At 29.6% G+C, this 19304-nt stretch overlaps 1 protein-coding gene across 1 annotated transcript; it reads right to left on the reverse strand.

Moving 5' to 3' along the window:
* Positions 1–11054: 11054 nt before the first annotated feature.
* LOC105783107 (zinc finger CCCH domain-containing protein 20) lies at positions 11055–12534 on the reverse strand. The gene has a single exon (XM_012608320.2). It carries the CDS (start codon positions 12419–12421, stop codon positions 11423–11425), a length of 999 nt encoding a protein of 332 aa, XP_012463774.1. The 5' UTR covers positions 12422–12534; the 3' UTR covers positions 11055–11422.
* Positions 12535–19304: the final 6770 nt, after the last annotated feature.

Consider the following 19304-nt stretch of genomic DNA (forward strand, 5'->3'; position numbering starts at 1 on the left):
GTGGCAAAGTACAAGTATAGCCTTATATATATATGTATATATATTTATATAAATGTTAATAAAGTAAACTAATTATTAATGTTAATATATATTTAATATATCAAAATTAAAGCATTATTTCTCCATCTTTTGGCCGAAACTAAGAAGAAAGAAGAATGTTTAAAAGCTTTAACATTTTCGGCACTTACAAGCTTGATTAAGGTATGAATTTTGTTCGGTTTTTGATAATTTTTACGTTTTTGAGATCGTTGTTTTGAATACTTCAAAACCCATGTCTTAATTTTGTGAATTGTTGATGATTTTGAAATGTGCCATTGATGAATGTTTGATTTTTATGATGTTAGTAGGTGAAATATGAAATATATGTGTTAGATTAACATGTTTTGTTTTTTGAATTTTTGGTGAATTTGAGTAATTAGGGTTAAATTGTGAAAATAAATTTTTGAGGGATTAAAATGAAAAATAAATGAAATGCATGGACTTGTATGAATACAAGGAAGATTCGGACTAACTATGTTGTTGTGAGATTTTGTGTATTTTGTGTTTTATGCAATAGGGACTAAATTGCAAAAAGTGTAAAATATTAGGGGGAATGGTAATTTTCTCATTTATGTGTTTTTGGATCAAATTGAATGATTTGGTAAATAAAAGGGTTAAATTTGAATATGTTTAGATCGAGAATCGAAGAAAACAGAATTAGATCGAGGGAAGTCGAAAGTAGTCGATTAGTCAATTTCGCCCGTCGAAATCTGAGTTAAGTCGATAAGCATTTAAATTTGTTAAAATTCATGAATATATATAATAGATATGTAGTAAATTGAATTATTGAATTATTGAATTGGTTAATTGTCTTGGCCGAATTTGTATGCTAGGATAGAGATTTTATTTCGAGTTCGATTCAATCGAAAATCAATGTTTGAAGCCCATACGAACCCTTGGAATAGATGGGATACTTATGTCATGACATAAGATTTCCTATAAGTGTTTTCGTGTGAGACCACGTTTGGGACGTTGGCATCGACTTGTGTTTTCGTGTAAGACCACGTTTAGGACGTTGGCATCGACTTGTGTTTTCGTATAAGACCCTGTCTGGGATAGTGGCATCGATCTGTGATTACATGTAAGACCACGTCTGGGACGTTGGCATTGTACGAGCCTTACGACTATTCGCGTATCCTTTTAAATTCCGAACGGTTCAACGGGTAATGTTAAACGAAGACGAATATGTAATTGAATTATATGTGCAGGTATGTATTAGTTAAATGAATATATGGAAATAAGGTAAGTTATTTATTTAGAATTATATATAGTATGTGAATATAAATTTTGAATGATCATGTTTGTACATATATGTGTAATTCGGTTTTTAGTTGATAACTATGTTGTCAAAGGTGAAAAATTTATATGCATTTATACATGGATATATTCGGTATTATAATTGTATATGTGATCAAAGTATGACTATGTAATGTATGAACTCTTTATATAGTAAATTATGTGCCTTTAATCTTTACTAGTTAAATATTGTTTATGCTTATGACTTACTAAGCTTTAAATAGCTTACTGTGTGTGTTTGTATTTGTTTACCTTTGTTTCATAGATTTTGAAGTCGTTACAAGCTCGAGGATCGTCAGTAAAGCCTATCACACTATCGACTAACTACAGTATATTATAAGCTGAAATTTCTTTTGAAACTATGGCATGTATAGACTAGCTTTGGGGTTTGCTTAATTCGAAAATGTATGTATTAAAGCCATCCGAAAATGGCTTAATTTTCTTGTTTGTGCTTGGTTTTGGTTGAATTAAGACTTAAGCTTACTTTGATCATGGTTTAAATTTTATGTGGATGATATTTATATGGTGATATTTCATTAATGTGTTTCGGTAATTAAGTTGTTGAGGTAAGTAGGTTTGCTATATTTCTTTAGATAAGTAATGTTAAAATAATGTTTAGGTTATGTATTTGATATGTAAATGATAGGTACATTATGTTTGAATTTAATAATTGAGTAAGTATAGGTCAAGAATTATAATTTAAAGTATGGTTGTAAATATTGGCGACTACTTACTTTCGGCCTATTAATAGAGTAAATGAATGTTTATAAGTTCTAGTGTATTTGGATTAAGACTTATGGCTTGGATATGAAATTGGAAAATGGCATGTTTCAATTGTATAGGTTGGTATAAAATAATGATTCAAGTGTATATGTATGGTAGGTTAATGGGATGGCTTATAATAATGAGTAAGATATGTGTTTTATAGCATAATACAAATATAATATGGATTGGTTGATACATATATAAAACTCGAATATGTAATGTCCACTTAGTACAAGAATGAAATATGGACTTTGAAAATGGTATATTTGAGATCATATATGCTAAGTTATAAAGGAAAATATGTATATTTTAATTCTTGAAAGTTTTAAAGTAAATTGTGTAATGTTTCTTTTGATGTTGATTAATAAACCTTATATTAGGTTTCATTAAATACACCAAAAGTAGATATATTATTAAGCATAAAGTGTGCATAGTAATTATATTTATTATTTGAATAACTTAGAAGAACATGTGTATTATTGAACTATCAATTGTGGTATGAAATAGTGTATTATTCAGTGATATGAATAATGGTATATAATATGTTAAGTTGTTTGGTCTTAGTATATATGTATTAGAACAAAATAATAATTAGGTCGTGTAACATGGTTGTTATGTTTCTTTTAATATGTGCATGCTCGTCAATTTATAAAAATGATATGACTTATAGATTGTCCATAAGTTAATTGCATTGATATTTACTCGATGTATGACAAATAAGGATAAATGTTTGAACAGTATTTAAGAAGCTAATGCCAATATTGTGAAGCCTAATTGAGTTTTAGTTGATTAAATGAATTATGTGTATTACAATTATTTGCCTGTGTTATGATTTATAAATTGCGTTATATTGTTGCAAATTTAAATTGTATGTGTTTTGATAAGATTGATTACGAAAAAAAAAAATACATGTTTTGACCTGTACTATGTCCAGTAATACCTTGTAACTCTAATTCAGCGATGGATATGGATTGGGTGTTACACCTAAAAGGGCCTCCTTGGGCCTTTAGTGACCGCCATTTGCACACTTGGTTGCTTCCTTTCACAAAGACCGGTGAGGGTAAAATTGAAACTTTAAGGAGTTCAAATAGGAACACAGAGAAATTTCGTTAGAGGTGACATTGAATTACTATTTAGTGATTTTGAGGAATCAGCCTGTAATGGAATTGACTTTTCAGCCAACCAAACAATTGAATGGCTTTGTTGTGTTGAATAAGGTCGGAATAGCTATGCCATTCATGTGAACTAAATATAGTGTTAATGATCTCTAACTGTATTTGGGTGGTCTGCTTCGCGCCATGGGTTGCTCTGCTCACTGGCAAATCATTAACACATTTCTACTAAACTTTACCCCTGCAAGTTAACCTAGCCTTAACCCCTCTTATTGGAACTAATAGGGGCAATAGAATGACCATTTAGCAAGACTAAATAGGTGACAATAGTCAAACGAGACACGATCAAATTCACCCAGCGTGCACTAAAACCCTACTTGAACATCATACCTCTTAGAAAACCCTCTACTTAAATCTATCGTACGCTTTCCAACTCCTTTTCCTACTTCTCAATGAATGCATAACCTCATAGGCAACTGAAAATAGTTAAATATACTTTTTGGTACTTATATATTTTTTTTTTGTTCAAATCGATACCTAAGTTACACAAATGATATCTGGGACTAACAATGTTAACTTTTTCGTACTTCCAATGAATCTTTAGCACTTAATTCGGTGATTAATTTTGACAAACAATAATTCAGACTTCAATACGAAAACAAATACCAAATTCAAACTTCAAATAATTCATTATTACAAATCTAAGTGTCGGTGAGCTTGTAGAGTAAAAAATTTGGACCACGCAAATCATAGTACCAAAATCGGTCCACTGGAACATCAAATTCCCAAGTGGTCAACTGCAGTAAAATTTAATATCATCAGCCTCTTGCCAACAAACGAAAGAAATATTTTGTACCAACCCATTTTATGTACATTAATTGGGCTGCCCATCCAGTCCATGCCCAACATCAAACACTTGTTCAATTATTTCTAGAACATACCAGTTTTTTTTTTTTTTACAATACAATCTCAAACTCAAATACATCTATACGGATTTGGTTCCACATGATTAATTTTTCATTCATTAATATTTAATGCATACTTAATCACCATTTACATGGAATAAATGAACCCTACACATTTAAATGATGATCATGGTAAACTCCCTTTCGACCAATTGCTTGAGTTTAGAATATGCATGCTGCACTTCATAAAAAATTGGGTTAAATTTTTAATAATGATATCTATGATACAATTATTAAATAAATATATTTAGAAATAAAATATTAAATTATTCTAACAAAACTATGCATGCGAAATAAATTTTAATATAAAATTATCAAGTCACGAAAAGTTTAATAAGTATAAATATCTTGACAAAGACTAGATTGAAATCGATGACCTAAAATATCCGGGACTTTATATTTAAATTTCTCATTTTGACTAACTACTGAATAAAAGCTTTAAGGGTGTGGTTGGCAATATTTTTGCTTTGTATAAATTATAATTATAATTATCCTTATTATCAATTTGATTTACGAACACGGTATAAAATTATAAATATAAAAGCTTTAGAAAAATCTTATTATGTATAAATTATAATTATTAGTTAAATTTATAGTTTCAGATACAATGTGAGCAAAAGGATACTACTATCAATATCGTTTAACTGTTATGTCAAATATAATTTGAACAAAAAATTATTTTTCAAAAATAAATAAAATTTGTTTCCAGTTGGAATCGGCTTTTTTACAGAAATATTTTTTGGTAGAAAAGTTTTTTTGAACTAATTGGTAAAAGGCCTCTCTATTTTTTGTGTTGATGGGAAATAAAAGAAAATAATAAACAAAGAGGGTTTACGAAGCAATTTACCCTCTTTAAAATTTGGTTTAAACAATGGAGCGATACGACTTATACAAAAATGAAACCGACAACATAATACTTGCATTATTATGTTGAAAAATAGGGGAAAAGGAGGCAGGCAAATAAATAAATAGTTGGTTTAGTTGGGGACGAAGTCGTTGAAACATTGTTGTTAGATTGTAGGTAGGGACTAGATTTATAATATTAGATAGACAAACCATGTGTGTTCTCTTTTATGTTAATAGCAGTAGGTGGTCGGTTGAAGGGACACCATTACCCCGATTTATTTTTGAGGTTGTATTAGTTATTATAGGGGCATTACAGATTGTGAGAGTTCAACCGAATCGAATGAACAAATTTTAAGTTAATTGTGTTGATAAATTTTATTTTATTGTAATATTAAAATATTAAAAATTAAAAAAATCAGTTCAACTGCCTGGTTCTCAAGTTAAAAAGTTCGATGACTTTCTCCATATAAGTACCTTTGTTGATTTTACTTTAACCGGTCCGACCGATTGATTTGATCAAGTTTAAGTTTTTATAATTTTTTTAATAAGTTCATATAAATTATAATATTTTATTAATTTTTATCATTTTTAGAATTTTAATATATTTTATAAAATTTTAAATATTTTAAACATGTTTTATTAATTTTATGAATTTTTATAATTTATTAAATTTATGAAGTTTATTATAATATTTACAAGTTCTAATTATTTTTATAATTTTTAACCGTTTATATCAATTTTAATATTCTGAAATATTTTTACAATGATTTTTTAATAATTTTATATGAGAAAATATTATATTAAACTAGAAGTTGTCATGTGTTACCATCAAATAGATTGTGGTCAATGACAAAAACCATTAACGGAAGGGGCTTAATTGATTATTTTAGTTATCGTCTGGGCTTAATTGGTGTGAATTTAATCTCAAGGCTTAATTGATTTTTTTTCATATTTTCTTAAGGGCGTTTCGACATATAAGTCTTTTTTTTCAATATGTTCATAATTAACTTTTAGGGTTTAATATTATTTTATATTTGTCTTGGCTTGTATGAAATGGTAACTAATGTAACAGCCCGTTTTTCAATGGTGTCGGAAATGGTAATTTCGAGGCCACCAAATTCTACAAGTAAGTTCGTAAATATTAAACAATATTTACGAATCAAATGTGATTTTTTTTTAAAAAATGTTTTTGATTTGATAATTTATTTTATATAAGTGATTTATTAAGTTCAAGTGGTTTTAGAAAATAAGGTATCGGAACCTTGTTTTTATAAACTGAGCCGTAAATATTTTTATAAATATTTACGGAGTGTCATTAAGGTGTTATTAAAGTTTCGTTAAGAAATTTCAACGTTTCGATGGTTAATTAATTGAAAAGGATCAAATTAAAAAAAATGTATTCCCGAGACCCCGTTCCCGTAAATCAGACTCGTAAATATTTTTACGTTAATTAGGTTGTGTAGTTAATTAGGCTTCGATTAAGTGAATTTGCTTGAATTAAAAGTAATTAGGTATAAGAACTAAATTGCATATAGGGTGAAAGTTAAATTATAGATTAAAGAAAATTTTAAGGAACTAAATAAGCAATTATGCCATTGACATTAAATGAGGCAGCATAAGATGAAGATATTTATAAAATTTAAAGTTATATAAATTATAAAATTATAAAATTATATATTAATGTTTATATATATATTATTATATTATATAATAAAACAAAATAAAAGGAAAAGAAATAGAGAAATAAACAGAGAAGCAAAAACGAAGCACGAGAAAAGGAAAGGAAGGAGAAAACTAGGGTTTTAAAGTTTCAAGTTCAATTGGTTAGTCCATTTAGTCCCTTTTTCTTTTAATTTTTATGTTTTTAGAATCCTGGTATTAAATATTACCAGACCCATGTCAAAATTTTAGAAATTATTGAGTTTTTAAATGTTTTAATGTTGAATAATTTTAGTATTAGGGATTAAATTGATAGATTTTTAAGTTAGAAGTGAAAAAGGATTTATTTGTATAATAAATTGTAAATTTTGAGTAATAGGGACTAAATTGTGAAAAATTCAAAATTTAGGGATTTAAGTGAAATTAGAGAGTTAAATCTAGTTTAAAGTGGAAATTGAATGAAAATATAGAATTGATTGTGAAGAAATAAAATTAGTCTCGGTTTAGGGACTAAATTGGAATTTAGACAAATTTTGAGTAAAATTTGAAATATGCAATATGGAATTGAATTGTATTGTATTGATGAATTTTAATTGTTTAATTTCGTAGCTAACTTCGTACCGGAATCCTCGACTAAAAAGGGGAAAGATAAAATCGACGAGGAATAGCTCGGAATTTCTGGTTTGTATTTCTATAATCCGAATTTAGTTGTTAATTGTTATAATTCAATTTAATGTATATGGTAAGTGTTAAGGTGAGAATTATTGTGTTTTGCAATTGAAATGGATTGATTTAGTATGTGATGAATTTATTGAATTTATATTGATTGAATTGGTATATATATATTGAATATATTGATTATTTGAATTGAAATGAATATTGGTTGTATTTGAAAAGTGAATAGAAACCCTATTAACTGTATCGAGCTGAGTCGGATATAGATGGTATGCCGTAGGATTGGAAAAGTTCAGAGATTTTTTCGACTTCGAGTCGATGAGACACTGGGTGTCAAATTATTACTTCGGATTAATTCGGTGAGGCACTGGGTGCCAATTTACTTCGGTTTAGCCGATGAGACACTGGATGTCAAATTATTACTTCGAATTATCCAATGAAGCACTGGGTGCAAAACTGGTGTGTTTTGATTGGATTCGTGTATCCGTCCGAGTCTGAGTCATGTTAATAGGGGTAATTAAATGAAATGACACTATGATCGATGTTGGATGATATTATATGTGAAATGAAAATGAGACTGTGAATTGAAATATGGATTGAGACACATGAATTGGACACGGAATGAACATTATTGTTGTTTAAGTGAAACGTGAATTATATTGTGAGAAACTATTTTATGGCAAATAATGAGAATTGAGTATGGTATAAATTGATGTATATATGATTTGAGTATTGAATGGTTGATGCTATTTATAAATAAATATGAATTTTAAATATTCAATTGTGCTTAATATTTAATTGTGCCTATTATGTTATTTTGTCTTTAAATATTCAGATTATAGAAATACCACTGAGTTTTACTCAGTGTACGGTTTTGTTTCCCGTGCGCAGGTTAGGTACTTAACTTTTGATCGTCGATTCAGCATCCAACAATGATCCCGAACTCAAATGTGGTGATGTTTGTCCTTTGTGTCGGCATGTACCTAGGGTGTCTAAATAATAATTATTTTGTGGTTTGATTGTAAATGAGGTTATAAGTTTAATTTTGGTTGGTTTTATACATATAAATATGTGTTTGTTTTTGAAGCTATATTATGCCATGGTAAATTACACTAAATCTAGATAGGTACATGTGAATTTAATTCTATGTTTAAGTGCTCATGAACTAGGCAAAATTGGTTTGGATTTGATATGTTTATAATTTAGATTAAAATGATGCTTTGATAACTTGTTTTGATGATATGAAATGTTTGAAATTTCCGTCTGTTTGATTTGTAAACTTCGGTAAAGCTTCGTAACCCGGTTCCAACGAATATGGGTTGGGGGTGTTACAGTTAAAATTCTTGTCATACACCCATTTGACACGGGTTCAAATCATGTAACCTTTACCCCCTTACTTTACATATATATATTTTATATCTATTGGTGTAATTAAAATATGTCATTATGACTTATTTGGCCCTCTTACTTTACAAAAAAAAAAAATCATTTAGCTCTCCATTTAATTTTTCGCCTATTTTAGTACTTGAATGAAAAAGTTAACGTTTGTTAACTTTATTGACATGGAATTCTCATGAAGTCCATGTGCATGTCACATTAGTAATTAATTTTATTTAATTAAATATATATATATATTTACTTTTTAACAATTCTACTTATTTTTAAATTTTAATTTTAAAATTAATTAATTGCTAATGTGACATACACGTCATGTTAGAAAAGTTAACAAACATTAAATTTTCTATCTATTTTGGGGATGATTTGACAAACAATACAAGTTTAAAAGTTAAAAAGAATGAAAATTTAAATGGAAAACGAAAATGACTGTTTGTTGTAAAGTTAGAAGGTTAAATAAGTTATTATACTTTAAAATAATTTAATAAAATTTGATGTTAAATAATCTTAAATTTCATCGAACAAATATCAAAACCTTACATTTTAACCCCAAAAAAAGAGTGTAATCAATGGTGGAACCACTAAGAGACCGAGGGGGTCATGACCCCTCTAAAATGATAATTTTTCAATTTAAGTTTTTTATAATTTAAAAAATTTTAAATTAATAATAGTAAAATTACATTTTAACCCCCTCAAAAATGATAAAAATTTAATTTAACTCTTTAAAATTATAAAGATATAAATTATTAAAATAATGAAATTACATTTTTAATCTCATAAATATATTTAATTTAATTCCAATCATTCCACAAAATTTTCTGACTCTGCCCATCAATATAATTCAACCTAATAATGTTTTAAAATTGAAGGAATTATTTGACAAACGACCCGACGGTTTAAAAGAACCCATGAGAGTACGTCAATCATATCATCGTCACCATCATCTCTACAAAGAGCTAATGATCTTACAATAAATTTTTAATATTAGATCTTTTACTATGTATACGTTATAAATTTAATAATAATATTTTAATTTAATAAACTTTAGTTTATGTTGTTTCTGAATTATTTAGTTTTAGTCCTTATACTTTTTAAATTTTAAAATTTTAGTCCTAATCAAACCATAACATTAAATCAGTTTGATTAAATTCTACTATTAATCTTATATTATGTGTAAACTTATAGACTTAAGGTGTCTTGGTTGGATCGAAAGATAGATGAATGGGAAGAGGCAGTAGAAATGTGGGAAAAAAATTGGAGTTTGCTTGATTAGAGAGAAAAGTGAGAGGAAATAAAATAAGAGGGATGATCATTTTTCATCCTAATACATAGAAATCAATACATCCTAATTGGAATAATGGGAGGAGAGAAAATGAGAGATAAGTGTATGTTAGTTCGAAATTATGCGTTTTTAAATATTTTATTTTATTTCCTTTCATTTTTCAACTCTACCAAATAATAGACGGAAAGAAAATTATTTTTTTCTTTTCATTTTTTCATCCTCCCTATCAAGCACGCCTAAGGAAAAATATATATATATGTTTTTCATCATTTTAGTTTTCTACCCCTTCAATTTTTCTTCTTTCCAATTTTTTTTTTCCACCTTACCAAACAAAGCCTTAAGACTTCTTTGGATGGACATTTGCCTCTAATACAGTGCGTTTAGCTTTCTTTTTATTTTACGCTACCGTATTGCTACAATATATAATCTCATCCCCATAACTGTTTTAATACTAACCGTAGGTAAACGCACGTTCATCCAAAGGAGCTCTTTTAGGGTGGGTTTGGATGGGCGATGGGTGCGGTGCGTTTAGCTTACTTTTTGTCTCATGCTACAATATCGCTACAGTATCTAATCTCACTGCCACCGCTGTTTTTACACTAACCGCAGGTAAACGCACCACCCATCCAAACTCATTCTTAGTCACTATATTTTTCAAATTTCAAAATTTCAATATTAATGCAAATAGTAGTAGTTAAATCTACAATTAAATTTTTTGTGCAAAATATATAAAACAATAAGTTGACATGTCATTATATATACGATAATATATTTATCGCATCAAAACTTTAAAATAACATAACCTAATTTAATAAATTTGATAGCTAACATTTAGTAACGCCTACAATTTTAAAATTCTAAAAATATAAAACTGAAAATATCAAATTAAAATAAAAAACTTAATTCACACCTTCTATGTCTGCTTAATCTTTCCAAAGACGTCTCTTTCATACTGAAGTAGTACCCATTAGCATATTATGTTCCAGATAATATATTTATATTTTATTAAAACAATTGAAATAGACATAAATTTTAAAATATTTATAAATTTAAATAAAATATAAATACGTACAGTACATTTAACTTACTTAAGTATTATTAAAATACTTAATCTAACCACAATCACTATTTTTACACTAATAAAAGATAAAAGCATTATCCATCTTAACCCAACATAAACTCAAATACGAAATTTAAACTTTGACTATAGTTTTTAATAATAATTAATAATTGTAAGCATAAGTTCAACCTTTAAAATAATATTTTGTAAGAAATAATATTTCATATTTTACACTGATTCGACCGAATATATATGGCTCATATTTTCTTCTCTTACCCTTCGGAAACTATTTACAGAGAAGAAAAATAAATGATGGAAGCGAGTTGGGTCAGTTCACCAGGTCCGAAACCCAATCCACATCCGGACCTCCGGAAACCCGACCCAAGTAAACCCTTTCCAAAGAATTCTCTTGGCTCAGTTTCTCAAACATTTTTGAACGCAAGTGCTTTCCCGACTCCACTCTTTCCATCACAGGCTCTTCTCCGCACCCGAAATCCAAGTACCCAATCCCAGGACGGGTCAGGTTTCGGGTCGGAGTACTAGGTAGGCTAGATAAAATGGGTCGGATCATTGACCCTCTTGGAGACCCGCAACCAGAAGAAGGCAAAGACTTGACTTTACCGAGCTGCAAGTTCCTCAAAGAAGCCACCATAGTGTTCATAGTAGGCGACTGAGACATAGGTGAAACCGGCGGCGAAGACTCGGCCCGTGGAGAACCGGAAAACGGCATTGCTTTCGTACAAGGCGGTGAACTATCGTAAGAATCAGCAAAGTTGACAACCCTAAGCTGGTCCGGAGTATGAGCGAAGAAACAGACCCGACGCCGACAACCCGACCCGTCTTTACACGGCAGGGTTCGGTAACGAGCAGGGTGTAGCCAGCACTCGAAAACCCCATGAGCGAACTCGCAAGAGTCTCCTTTCCGACAGTTCCCTTTCCTGAAATCGGAGCAAGCCGTACCGGAATAATGAAACTTCCTCGGGTCCCTCCGTCGAGCTTTCTCGCCGGGATGAGCGTATGGACACTCGGTCCAGTCATGCGACCGGCCACGCCCGCACCGCCGGACTTTAAACTCGAACATCCGGAAATGATCGCACGAGTAAGCATCGACGGGAGAATCCGGATTGTAAAGGCTCAAAATCTCGGAATCCGACTCGAAACCCAGTTCGTCGGACGGCAAGAAACATTGCAGCGCTGCTAACGCTTCCTGGAGGTAAAAGGGGTTGCCGTTATCACTGAAGTTGTCCTCCGCCGTTAGATCATCGCTTACATAAGGCCAAGGCGGAACGTGGACCGTCGGATTGAGTTGACCAGTTTCTCCAACCATATTTATTAGATATTGTATGAAAAAACTCCGGCAAGGTTTAGCTAGCTTTATAAGCAGAAGCTAGCAGTGAAAAGTAAGGGGGGGAATTTAACGATGGTTAAGTTAAATTAACCACAGTTAGTTAAATAATCAAGGAGGTATAATTTTGTGTTTCCCCTTTCAACTGCAGTAGAACTATATAGGTGGAGGGGAAGTGTTGGTGTTACGGGCTTTTTATTTAAGTAGAGGTGAAAGTTCTTGTTTGATCGCCACGTGCTGTCAGAAGTTGAATTTTACTGGAGAAAATGAATAGTCATTGCTACGTGGCTTAATGGTGAGGAAGATTCGAAATCGTTTCGTGACAGAGCTGGGGGGTAAGCGACGCTTTCGAATAATTAATTCAGCTAGGTCCCTAGCGTTCCAAAAGCGCTGGAGCTTCAGATCCGCTGGATAAATTTGGGAAATTCTGTTTTTTTTTTTCTTCTGTTTTTTCCTTGAAGAAGGAAAATAAAACTATTTTATCAAATAAAGAAAAAAAATTGGCAAAAAAATAAAGTAATTTTGGTAATAGGGAGTAGACCTGTCCATGGGCCGGGTGGCCCGGCCTGGCCCGACGGCCCGCTCGAAATATGAGAGGGTTCGGATAAAAATATAGGCCCGAAATATGGGCTTGGGTAAAAAAACGAGGCCTGTTTAAAAAATGGACCGAGCTCGGGCTCAACTTTTTTGGCCCGAGCCCGGCTCAGCCTGGCACGAATATAATAAATATATATTTTTATTTTTATTTATTAATTTTAAAATACTTTAAAAATATTTTTATTTTTTATTTTTAAAATATTTTTTTGTGTTTATTAAAAATCGAGCCGGACCGGGCCGGGCTCGAGCTTATTATTTTTTCCCGGACTGGGCCTGGGCAAAATTTTAGGCCGATATTTCGGCCCGGGCCGGGCCAGGGCCTAAGAGGCGGGCTAAAAATTTTTTCCCGGGCCTGGCCCATGGATAGGTCTAATAGGGAGGACCCCCCAAAAAGGAATATAAAATATGACAAGGGGTGTTCTTTTAGTTACTTTTAGAGTTAAAAATTGAAATAAACTAAAATTTAGTCTTTAAATTTGATATTTTTTTAATTTAGTCCCTAAATATTTTTTGGTCCACATTAATATGGTGATAATTTTTTCAATTTCTAATATTATGCCACACCATCACATAAATATATAAATTTTTCCTTAAAAACTGGCACTATCATAAAGTGCCATATCATCATAGGGACTAGAATTAAGAAGTTTTGACGAGTTTAAAGATTAATGTGGACCAAAAAGGCTAGAAACCAAATTGAAAAAGTTAACAAACTTAATGACTAAAAGTTAATTTACCCTTAAAAATTGCAATCGATATATTCCAAAAAGTGAATTTTCAATATTAATCCCTTTCAAAACAATAAAATTACACATTTACCTCTCAAAATTTATAAATTTATTCTAATCTCCTTAAAAAAACATTAGCTTTGCCTTTGTTTATATTATTACAAAATCAACAAGTCATGATATATGAATAATAAACTAAAATCTAAAATAATTTAAAAGCAATACAAACATATGCATTTTTAATATCTTAAATTTATATAATATAAATTAAGATTCATCTACAAATGAATAATAAAAAATTCTACCGACTTTTTATTGATAGCAACCAACCGTTTATCTATTTGGAGAGCACCTACGACGAAAGAATTAGTCATCATTGCTATTGCGCGGTAACCATCCTGTTTCGACCAAAAAAAATGTAAATTTTTATTTATATTTTTTAAAATTTTACCATATATTAATATTTTTTTATATTTTAATAATTCTGTGAAATTTTAATTTTGAGTGTTAATTAAAATTATATACAATATATTTTTTATTTTTTAGATTTGAACTTTTATTTGACCTTAGAATTTTGCAAATGCCGGTAAATGTGAGTGCTTTTCCCTTTTCAGTGAACTGTTTCTAGCGCATTCTAGAACAACTTCATTTCCCACCGCTAACGTGATCAGTCGGTGCCAATATAACGATAACGTTTGTTAGACTTTTTAGTTTACATTTCTGCCCTTTATACAGCAGCGTTAGTTAATTTTAAAATATATAATATAATTTATATTTTCATATAACAATCAATTTTTAATAAAATAAAATATATTTATTTTAGTAATTTTGAGGATATATACAAACCTGTTTAAACACATAATCTCTACCACTTTAAAGATTGAGAGAATTATGACTAATTTAAGTATTATAAATAAAATTAAGTTTTAGCAATTTAATATCAATTTAAAGTCAAATTAAAACTTTTAAATTTAAAGTAATAAATTTTAAATAATATATTTATTTGTTTATCACGGTGAAGCATTTCTAGTTAATTTGGTAAATCTTTCAGTATTGTGATTATTATCATATTATTTTCTCCTTTATATAAAATATTAGTATGACGGTTAAATTATGTAAAATTGATTAAAATGTTAATTGTACTTCGTTATTTGTTTTTAAATTAAAATAATTAATTTTTTAATTTTTAATATAAATTAATTTGTTTAACATCAAAAATTTTAAAGGAAGTGGAGAAGTTTTCTTTTTAAAACATTTTAGTATATGTAAATGTAATATTGGGACGTAAAATCACCATAGAGGTTTCTGTGTTAGAAGTCAACTAGTATTTTGCACTCTCTACTAAAAAATAGACAAAAAGTTATTTTATATTAAATCAAAGAGCAAATTAGTACAAAGACAAGTGGTGTGCAGGCCCAACCTTAAGGGTTGTTTAAGAGTGTAGTAGTCTACAGCCCTGAGCTAAAAAGGGCCCACAACTTTTTTTTCAACTTTTATGTGGGAAAAAAAATTCAAACTAAAATAAATAAATTAAATACTTAGAGTTATTAATGTTTCATCATAAATGCTTCATCTTTTAGAGCGGCTTCAAAAAGTTGAGAAAAAGTTGAGAACGAACCTGGTGGTGTGCTAGATGTACGTTATGTTAAAGTACAAAGATCAATTTTTAATAGTTAAAATAAATAAAATTTTTAACAAAATAAATAATTTACTCTTTAATTTAATATATAAAAATCTAGTTCTTAAACCAGAATCTTCCACGACTTTTACCGATTGGGGGAGGTAATATGGTAAATAGGCAACTAATGGGGTGAATGACAGTCACGTGAAAGTCGAGGATAAAATAGAACCATATTGAGAGAGAGAGAGAGAGAATTTGCAGAGAAGCAGAACAAACAAAAAGAGAAGAAAGAAGGAAAAGTGAACTTACACGTGGCATGTCATTGCTGTAAGGAAATCCTCTGTCGCTTGCCGACAAAACCCGACTTGAAGCTCGCTGTACGAGACAAATCCCTTGCCCCCACTTCGTGTCGACTTTTTATTTGTACGGACAACGTGTCTTTGTTTTTATCTGCTCAGTATTAATTATTATCATCATTTATTTTTATATTTAATATAATTGTTTTTATTTTATAAAATAAAAATTATTAACATTTATTTTTATATGACATTTAAGGTAAGAGTGGGCAATATGATTTTAATTCGTATTAAATTAGTGTATGATAATAATTTTAAGTACTTACCCTATATAAATCAAGATATGCACTAACAATTTAAATACTTCGACTCTTAACATATTATAATATTATAAAATTAACTTCGTTTTACACCTGTGTCATTACTCGTAGTTTCATGTGACAGATTTAAATCATTATTATGATTGACGAGTTTTATTAAATTAACTGTAATTAAAATACTTCGTTTATATTTATTTTTCTTATAGAAAATTAAAACTAATCATAATAATTTCTAAAATTTTATATGTTCTTTTTTAGATAAATTTCAAAACTATCATGAACTTTAATTTAATGTGTAATTTTATACATAAAATTTTAATTTGATTCAATTCTCGTAAATTATTAACACAATTATTGATATAACATCATTTTATGTTTACATGTTGCATATATAAATAATTATATTTATCCAACATACAAATATATTGAGGTATTTATTTCTTTAAATGTGCACAATTAAATCAAAATTAAAGTTTTAAATATATATTTAAATCACAATCGAGTTTGACGTGTATAACTACACCAAATTAAAGTAAATTCAATTAAAATTCATGTATAATTTTGAGACACCCTTTTATTAAAAAAAAGTATTTTCATTAAAATTACATTTCCATTAATTACAATGCAATGTAGTTACATTTTTACAAATATTTTATGATATTAAAAAACACCCTAAACTAATATTTAGCGAGTAAATATGTATGTGGTGGAGGTTCCAAAGAAAGGAATAATAAAGGAAGTGTTATAAATTGACAAAAGCATGGTGATTGATTTTGATGGCCAATGAACCCATCTTCGTTGGATGTCATTGTCCAACAGTTACCAATATTATTTGGAACCGTCCGAGGTTTGATTTCTTTTCTTTTCTTTTTCCCCAAATTAGAGGACTTTGAGGTTTCCATATGATCAATTCAATTTTAATGGTATCCAAATCCAAAAAGGATAAAGCCATGGAAGTCAATATGTTTGGTCAAATTCTGTTTTAGACTTTGTATTTTGTGTAAATTATGAATACAATACCTAATTAATTTGGTCATCTTTTAGTATTTACTTGTAGAAATTGAAAGTTTTAATTTTAACTAAATGATAATTATTAAATTCATTAAGTTAAATTCTGTTATTTTAAAATTTTAATATGTCAAACATATTATTATCACATATGTAATGGTTTATCATTTATTACTTTCACATATTACTCAAAAACTCAATAAATGATTTAACGGCTATCATTTGCATTAAGACTAAATTTTGAATTTTAAAAATATAACTTCTAAGAATGAACCAATTGGCGAAAGTTAACCGAATCTACAACTTTACACATAATATAGGACTAATGATATAATTTAACCAAACAGATTTAACCATTACCATTGTTACCATTGGACCAGGACTAAAATTTTAAAATTGAAAAATATAAAGACTAAAATTGATCAAATTAAAGTACAAGTATTAAATCCACAATTTACACAAAGTACAAGGTCTAATAGCATAATTTGACCAATATGTTTCCAATGAACGTATATTCCATAAAGCTTTTTAAGGTGTTTTTCCTTAGTATTTTATCACATTCTACTGTTTATATAATTCAAGTATGTACATAAGATTATTGTTTTAAAAATGAGAAGTTAAATAAGATAAGCTATTAGTTTACTATAATAAGTTAATTACATGGCATCACCTTGTCTTGTGTTAATAGGATTAGCTGTGCAAATAAGCTATTTGAGTTTGATTTAAAAATTAAAGTCAAATCTATACAATACTAATTGTTAACTTATCAAAGGTTACATAAATATAAAATATCTAAAATATAATTATAACATCAAAAAGAATACATATATGTTATATGAATTCATGAATTTGTGTTTTAAGTTATCTATGCTATTATTTGACAGTAGACGAAAGTACTGTCTCCTATCAACTGGATCCCGATTCAATTGTGAAATATAACAATAAACAAGGAGACCCGACGTAAATACAACAACACAAAAAGAAAATCTAAATTTTAATAATACCAATTTAACAAAAAGCTACCCATTTAAACAGTGATCAAATGATTGTTTCCACCAAATAATGCAAACTGGGGCCATATGTAATCCACAAGTTGTAAAAAGCAATCAGAAAGATATAACAGAGATGGCTGGGTAGCTTTCATAAGAACTATAATATATCTAAGTGCATGCAAATATAGCGGGTGGCTCCATATTTTACTTGAGTACTAAACAAATGCATGTGAGCTGTAATGCCTAAATTCTTGCAGTGTCTGAACCTCTAAAGTTTTGCCTTAGTTCTAAAGATTGAGCCAACAAAGTGGGCTGTAAGCTCTCTTTATTTAAAGTTGAAGACAATGACTGCCCTTTGTTGAACCAATTGTCTAAAGATCAATTATAATTTATTTTTGCTTTTGATAATGTTAAGTAGAGTATTGATTCGGTCTAAAGCTATTAGGTTGGACAATTCCAATTGCAAGGGTCCAAGGTTTCTTAGTACATGCATATTAGGATGGGGAATCTTTTTTTCTTTTTGGTCAGTCGAGTTTTGATTTGATTTTATAAGACTTTAAAAAAAAAAAAAACGAGTTCGAGAGAGGCAGGCAGGTTTCTATTGAAATTTTTGAGGCCAAGTTGGGGTGGTTTTAGATCCCAAGCCGTTGCATCCCTATGATATTCCTACCCTTAGGAACTAACTTATCTTTCCTGATAACCAGGGCTCATCTCTAACCCAAAAGGGAAAAGAAAAAGTGGCCTAAAGGCTAAAGTATATCCTGTATTACATATATATGCTTTTGAACTTGTACATACATATGAAAATATATATGTATATATATACACCTTTTGGATGAGGGTGATATAGTATGGCTTCACTTCCTCAATGTTGATCCTCTCTTCTGAAGAGGCAAAAATATGAACAATGATCACCCCTACCCTACTTATGCCATGAATCAAATGATGCTTGTGGTTAATAAATCTAACTCTGCATACATGCAGATGATTCACCACTAGAAAGAAGACTTTTCCCGAAGAAAAATTCCATAAAAAAGTTAAATAACTGTTATTTTCTGTGGAAGGACGGGCACAACTGAGTGCAAAAGGGGAACTGAGGTAGAAGCCTAACGGTTAAGGCTCCCAAGGAGGGCTTGGACAGCTAGGAGAGAGGGGTGCCCCCTCAGACAGCCAGGAGAGGGGTGTCGCCAAGAAGGAACAATAAAAAGGGTAGCTAAATTTATATTGAATTTCCCGTCAAGATGCAAGCTTCCCAAAAGTGCACAAGGGTCATAGGATGTTTGATAGGACGTTTGAATAACTT

This window comes from Gossypium raimondii, chromosome 13 (genome assembly GCF_025698545.1).
Source record: "Gossypium raimondii isolate GPD5lz chromosome 13, ASM2569854v1, whole genome shotgun sequence".
NCBI classification, from domain to species: Eukaryota; Viridiplantae; Streptophyta; class Magnoliopsida; order Malvales; family Malvaceae; genus Gossypium; species Gossypium raimondii.

Excerpts from the sequence above, each read along its gene's own strand:
- LOC105783107 (XM_012608320.2), bottom strand. The coding sequence starts at position 12,421 with ATGGTTGGAGAAACTGGTCAACTCAATCCGACGGTCCACGTTCCGCCT.